This window comes from Montipora capricornis, chromosome 4 (genome assembly GCF_036669925.1).
Source record: "Montipora capricornis isolate CH-2021 chromosome 4, ASM3666992v2, whole genome shotgun sequence".
In the NCBI taxonomy this organism is placed as follows: Eukaryota; Metazoa; Cnidaria; class Anthozoa; order Scleractinia; family Acroporidae; genus Montipora; species Montipora capricornis.
This window is the reverse complement of record NC_090886.1, coordinates 51,754,430-51,761,929: the sequence shown is the minus strand read 5'-3', so window position 1 is coordinate 51,761,929 and position 7,500 is coordinate 51,754,430. Positions and strand designations below refer to the sequence as shown.

Below are 7,500 nucleotides of genomic sequence, written 5' to 3'. Positions count from 1 at the left end.
ACGTACATGTAGTAAGGCTAAAAATAATAAATGAAAAGAAAAAATTAAATAGATATGATAAAATCACTGTCGGGATAAAAATGTAACGACATTAGTTTAGTTATACATTGTCTTTTCGCTACATTGATTGTCATTGTGGCTTTATTAATTCTATTGTTATTAAATTGTTTGAAATAGTAAGCAGACGAGAATGCACAGGTGTCGGATCGTTTTTTTTTTTTTTATATCAGAATACTATTTATTGTAAAATTTAAATAATTGAATGTAATAATCATGTAAATATTCAATTTCTTTTAGCCTTCTTAATCTTGTAAGTAATTATTGTGAAGTTTTAATAAATTTTATAATAATAATAATAATAACGCACTACATGTACAAATTATTATTATTATTGTTATTATTATTATAATGATGATGATGATGATGATTATTATTATTATTATTATTATTATTATTATTATTATTATTATTATTATTGTTAAATCATTTTTTGTCCAAAGGGAAGGGTTATGTTTTCAAATGTGCTGTCGGAAGTAGAGTAGCAATGTCAAAGTTACTGAATCTGATTTGTAGCTCAGCTCGGTTGAGACGACATTATTAACATGACAAGTTGTTGGTTTCCAAACTAGAAAGGGGAGATTCAGGAAGGCAGGGAAGGCGTTGTAAAACTAAGTGAATGTGACAGGGATATCACAAATCACTTGCATTCCTATACACCTCAGTTATTCCAAAATGGCCGCCATTTAGATATTCTTTCGTTTTCATTCAAATTAGACCTAGATGCCTCGTTCAAGGCAAAATATTCTTTTGAATTTTCAGCTCAAGAACGAGGCATCAAGGGCTAATTTGAATACAAACAAAAGAATATTTAAATGACGGCCATTTTGGAATAAGATGTATGGACTACACAAAAACTGGGAAGAAATCCATGATTCTTTGCTGTGCAGGTAAATATATGATTGCAATTCGCGTGCCAAGTGTCAAATTCTCTTGTGAATAACAATTGCGCTGTTGTTGATGCGGTAAGGAACAGTAATTATTTCATATACGTATGCTATTGTTTTAATTATCCTTCCATTCTCAGGCAGGAAATTCAGGCTTCCGGTTGAGTCTGTCCGGCGGTCCATGTCCGCCTGACAAACTTCATGTCTTTTCGACCAACGCTTTAAACCGTTCAATTTTAGCCCAATGCTTTGTTCTTGTTGGCCAGAGGCTTGCATTTTCCTAGTGAATTAATCGTGATGGATTCATTTTATTTTCTCGTTGGACCACATAGCTGGATTTCAGTCCACCACAGTGTCACGCGTGTTTTAAGATGTGTATGCGGCTTGAGTGCACCATTATCAAACAAAACAAAACGAAACGATCAAAGGTTAAGACAATACTTTTCCAGTCTCTGAGGCATAAGAAACGAACTCAAAGCAGTCAATCAAAAGGTCACGTTAACCATTTTCTAAGGCCTTCAGGATGCCACATTATTTCCACGTTCTCGATGATTGAGAGGTTTTTTACCAAAAAGTAATAGAAGTTGAAAATAGTCTTGCTGCTTGAAAAGAAAACCGCAAAAATTAGTTCCCGGCGAAAATTTCAGTCCGAATTCGCGCCGTAAAAATTTGTTCCCGCAAACCTCAATAAATCGCCAATCCGCAAAATTTTCATGCTACACGGAAAAAAACTCGAAAAAGTTACCAGAAAATTTGCCGTTTGGATTCAGTGTTGTACATAACAGCACAATTTATAAAATATTAACGAGAACTCGACGAAGAGGTAAGTCAGCGACTACATTTCCTGTGGCGAGTGGCAATGTTTATTTCAAGCTTCTTATGCAAATTTTGGACAGAGAATATTAAATTACAAAAAATACTCCACTTAAAGGTCGATAAAAAGCTTAATTTTTGGGAGTTCATTTGAACGAAAAATGTCGCAAAAACCTTTTCCAGCGTAAAACAAAATATTTGCTAATAGCGGCAAAAAAACCCTTCCTATTTTAATTCCGTGCGTGCAAACAAGAAACAACAGCAATTAAATAAATTTCAGTCTCACAGTTTAGGATCTTAAAACCCTTTTCGGAACCTTGACCGTGAATAATGAAGCACAAAAGAGACAAGCTTTCTTTCAAACTAGACGCTCCATGAGCGTACACTGGGTTGCCTGAGGTACGTGTTACACAAAAACAGAAGGCACTGAGTTGGGTGGTATTGAACTGCAGCGTTCGAGTTAATTATTTCAAGTGAGGGGTCATTAAGACCATTTGAGGGTTCACGCAGACGTCGTGCCAGCAGCGGCTCTTTGCCTCACACGTTCACACCTTTAATTATTTTGTAATGTCCTATCCCATTTTGAGGTCTTTGACTTTTTTGAGGTTAAGTAATAAATTCAGTTCAAAGATAACAAAACAGGCTCTTGAGTGAAACTCGCTCGTTTCTTCTTTAAAGGGGCTATGTCACGCAAAATGATATAATTCCATGATTCGCAAAATGCCCAAAAAGTAGCATGAAACCTTGCAATAACCATTTAAAACTGTTGAACCACAGAAAAGAAATACTGCAAAAGGAAAGAGAAACATGGATGATCATAAATAGACAGGGTCATCAAACGGATTCTGCACCTATCAAAGTTAAGCCCGAGGGAGGAAGGGGGGTGGAAGGTCGGGCTAACCACGGGAGTTTGATCGTGAGGTCTGTCTCCAAGGTAGGGATTTTGATCTTTCGTGATGTCCCCAGGTTAGCGATTTTGATCACTTTCACTTGCTGCGGGGTGGGGACTTTTACCAATTATTTTGTCCCAGGGGTGAGAAATTTAATTTTTTTTTAAATGAAAATGTCAAAATCCCCACCCCATGCTCGACACCCCCCCCCCCTCCCCCTCCCTCCCTTCCTCGGCCTTAACATTGATAGGTGCATTACATTTGGGTAATAGGCACGACGTTTTTCAAGTTTATGAGAAATCACCTGGATAAAGGTCGTTGTTTTCCTCAGAATCATTTTGTATGTGATGTAACGATAATTTTATTGGTAAAGGAATTCCACATTACCATTTCCGAGTTTTAAACGCGTAATTAACTAAAGATTTCCCCGCAACACCCTAAATAACGTGACATAAGCCCCTTTAAGTGAAATAGTCTGCAAAACAACCAACTGCAAATTGGTCTAAATTGCTCTGACGGGCCTTTTCCTGCATGTCTAGAGTTGCACTAGCAAACGTTTATGCCACATACTAAGGAAGGACTGAACATGTTGTTTCCGCTTCATAATTCCTCTTCTTTTCAGTCTAATCTGATGACAGGTCAAATTTTTTGGGGGTTTTACGTTTGCTGCAAATACTATCGCAAAAGCTCGCAGTTACCGGGTTAGCACTTTTATTTTGCGGGATTTACCTTTTGCGGATTTTGCAGATGGTTACAAACAGCAAATATTTACTTCCCTTTAATATAACTAAAAGTGGCCTTTAATCCACATACAGTGGGGTAAAAAAGATCGTTTATATTGTTGATATTTGCATTGAGAAAAAGCAATTGGAGCTTCCTACAAATAAAATGAAACGAGAAAAGGTTAAGTCAATATTTTTCCAGTCTCTGAGGCATAAGAAACGAACTCAAAGCAGTCAATAAAAAGATCACCATTTTCTAAGGGACACCACCTTCTAAGGCCTCAAGGATGCCATATTTTTTCCACCCGTTATCGATGATTGAGGGGTTTTTACCAAAAAGTAATAGAAGTTGAAAATAGTCTTGCTGCTTGAAAAGAAAACAGCAAAAATTAGTTCCCAGCGGAAATTTCAGTCAGTTCGCGTCGCCAAAATCTGGTCCCGCAAACCTTAAAAAATTGCCAATCCGCAAAATAAAAGTCCCCCAAAAATATCATAGTAAATGGCACGCCAAAAGACAAATGAAGAAAAAATAAGTTTACATGAAACTCTAAATTTCAAATTCTCAGCGAAAGATTAATGGCATAGTAACAACACTGAAATTTCTGCAGTCTCTGACTTTTATGAATCAAAGCAAACGGCATGATGTTATTTCAAAGAAAGAAATTGATCACGTGCTAGGCAACCACAAGGGTGCACGTGATCACCTTGTGTCAAGGTTCTTGTTTACAATATGGGAGGCCATATCATTCAAAAGTGGTACGAGCTCACGATTGGTGATCGAGAACACGATCGCTATGGTTGAGATTATCGATTGGTGATCGAGAATGACGATCGCTATGGTCGAGATTCACGATTGGTGATTGAGAATGACGATCGCTATGGTCCAAAACACGATTGATGATTGAGAACACGATCGCTATAGTCGAAAAAAAAATTGATGATCGAAAATGTCGATCCCTATGGTCGAGAATATCGACTGTCGATTGGTGATCGAGAATGTCGACCAATAGATTGAGAAGAGCGATTGGTAATTGAGAATTGGAAAGGACTGGAAACGAGTGAGGGATACACTTACATCTGGGAGTAAAGGGATTTTCGCGCCTTCGAGGGAAAACTTGGCGTCGAACACGTCTTCAGATGCCAGCGCTGGAAAGAGAATACTAGTAGAACTGCAGAAGAAGGCATCTCATCTTTCCACAATCCTTGGCAGCGAAACGGCAACGCAATCAGAAGTTCCTCCTCCAAATCAAAGTGGTTCTGCCAGCCGCACTTACTTGCCAAGTTTCAGAAGGCAGTTTTGCAATTCAAGTTCAAGTTCCAACACTTACCGTGCAAGAGGAAAAGGAAAAGTGAAGTCCGTTGTGAAAGGACCATTCATGAGGGATGTTATATTACTAACTGGCCCCGATGTAAATAAGGTTCCCAGGCAAGGGAAGCGAGTGTGGCTGATGGAAAATGGCTTCATGATTTCAGGTTTCAAATTGCAAAAGGAGTGGTCCGAGTGTGTGGTTGAGGCTTGTCTACGAGAGGCATTTGAAGAAAAGATTCCAATCGGTGTAGACCTCGAGATTCTCATGCCTGTTCACAGCACTCTCGTCAAACCTACTCTGGCACCAGGGCAAAGCCTGAATGGAGTAATGGTACACAGAGTATTTAAAGAAAAGCCCTTATACATCAGACCGTTCCAGGAAATCTGCGATGATAGTATTTGCAGCATCAAGAGATATCGTGAATCCTCTCCCAACCAGGAAGATGATTTCATACGTCATACTCCAAAGGTAATGCCTGTGTTAGGCTTTGGATTGGGGAGACTTATATTTTTCATAAAAGAGAACTTCAGATGCAAAATTTGACCTTGGGGAGAGGCATGTGATAGCCAACCATAACTCGATCCAAAGAAGAACCCACTCCTCGAAAGTAGAAATGCTTGAGAGGTTGTGTGGGGGTTTTAGGGGGTGGGGGTGAATACCCAGTGGGGGTAGTCCACACACAGTTGAGATTTCAAAATTACAGTGTATTGAATTCAATTCATGTTGTATGGTTATTAATACTCCTTTACTCACATAGCCCTCTCCCACCTTCAGATGCGTGTTTTTGCCCAAGGAGTGAATTTTATTTTCATTGTGTCTAGGATAATGAAAAAGCTGACATCACCTGTGAACAGCAAGACTATTCAGGTACAATCAGTTATTATTTGATTCTGTTCAAAATTTGTAGCAACTACACTTTCATGAGGTCCTAGTTTGCAAATTGTGAGAGCATGGTTTCTCAGTCCCAGGCCCTAACCCCTTCCCTGGACTGGATGCTGATTGTATTATGTACTTTCAAAGTTTTCATTTTATACAATAGGAAATCAATCAGCACAGGCAACCCAGTCAGGTCACACCATCCAGCAGCAACAAGCCCAGGCTGCACGGGCAACCCAGTCAAGTCACACCATCCAGCGGCAACAAGTCCAGGCTGCACGGGCAACCCAGTCAAGTCACACCATCCAGCTGCAACAGGCCCAGCCTGCACAGGCAACCAACTCGGTTCACACCATCCAGTTGCAACAGGTCCAACCTGCTTGGGCAACCCAGTCAGATCCCACCATCCAACTGCAACAGGCCCAGATTGTCGAGCCAACTAATAATCAAGGTACAAAGTGATAGTTTCTAATGAAACTGCTGTCCTGCGTCGGCGGGCAAGTAAAACACCAGCTGATTATCAACTCGAAGTTGATAAAGGTAAATTAAACATTAGCCCTTCATCGAAGCAAAGAGCTAAATGCTCGATATTTCAGCTACTAGAAACTTGCTACGGCGGTTAATTTACCGTTATCAACTTCGAGTTTATAATCAACTAGTGTAATAATCAAGGTAACCTTTGCCATGAAATTAAAACTGCAACTGTGCATTGTTCTGATAGTATGCACTATATTCATCAATTCTTAATATGGACTTTCGTGTCCTGTGCGTATAGGTAGTTGTTATTAAATCTGTCCGTTAAGATTATATTTCTTTAGGGTGGAATTAATCACTGTGATGAAAAAAATAACAAGTTATGGTAATTAATTTCGTTTTAGTGCAGATTTGCTTAGGAGTCAAAGCAATCAATTCAGTTTTGGACATATTTTACATTTTTGCCTCTCAACCCTGGCATCTGCCAGTGTTATTAAACCAGTTAAATTTAGTTAGACTATATTTCAATTATCTAGTTTTATTGCTTTTTAAGGCCTTTTAAAATTTTATGGTTAAATGTATTAAAAGTACTGTATTGTTTCTATTTGTAGATGATGCTGAAGACTTGATTCCCATGCTTTATGATGATGATGCACCTAAGAAGTGTGTCACTGTGCATCGAAGTACCATGAGGAAAGACCTTATTGAAATATTCAGTGATCCCAATATTTTAAATTGCCTTCTTGATGTCATTGTCATTGATGCAAATGGCCATCCAGAAGACGGGAGGGGCAAGGGAGTTCTGCTTGACATTCTTACTGAATTCTGGCAGGATTTTTTCACTTCACTCACAGTTGGTAGTGGAGAGAAAATTCCTTTTATCAGGCATGACCTGCAGAAGCCTGAGTGGGAAACTATTGCAAGAATCCTGGTTTATGGTTACAAGACCGTTAAGTACTTCCCTTTGAAACTTTCTCATCTATTCTTCGCATCATGCATATTTGGAGAAGAGAGCATCACACCAGACTTTCTTCTAGCATCGTTTAGACAGTACATTGCAGCTGAAGACAGAGAGGTCTTGGACACATGTCTCAGTGATGCTTTTGATGCCAACGACAAAGATGCCATTGAATTCCTCTCGACATTCAAGTTCTTCAGGGTGCCCAACAAAGACAACATTCGAAGAATAATCATGGAGTTGGCTCACCAAGAATTGGTTCAGAAACCAAGATATGTATTAAACAGCTGGGCCCCTATTGTAAACTCACTGCGGAGTGATTACACTTTCCAAACCCTTGAAGGTCTCAAGGAACTGTATGACAGCAAGCGTCCAACAGCCAAGAAAATAAATAACCTGTTCAGGGCAGAGCCGTCCAGTGAAGCCAAACGACAGAGTCTGGAACATCTAAAAAGGTTTGTCAAAACCTTTGAAGGAAAGGCACTGGCCAAGTTCCTCCATTTCTGCACAGGA

The 7,500-nt window shown here is 39.2% G+C and overlaps 1 protein-coding gene across 1 annotated transcript in view; it reads left to right on the top strand.

The window, feature by feature from the left end:
* The first annotated feature begins 4,745 nt into the window (after positions 1 to 4,745).
* Positions 4,746 to 7,500, top strand: part of LOC138046813 (uncharacterized) — a 2,947-nt gene continuing 192 nt past the window's right edge. Inside the window, exons 1-4 of the mRNA XM_068893394.1 lie at positions 4,746 to 5,147; positions 5,501 to 5,546; positions 5,719 to 6,006; positions 6,641 to 7,500. The exon at positions 6,641 to 7,500 is cut by the window's right edge and continues 192 nt beyond it. Coding sequence (XP_068749495.1) covers positions 4,746 to 5,147; positions 5,501 to 5,546; positions 5,719 to 6,006; positions 6,641 to 7,500 — 1,596 coding nt within the window. The remainder of the gene's footprint in view (positions 5,148 to 5,500; positions 5,547 to 5,718; positions 6,007 to 6,640) is intronic.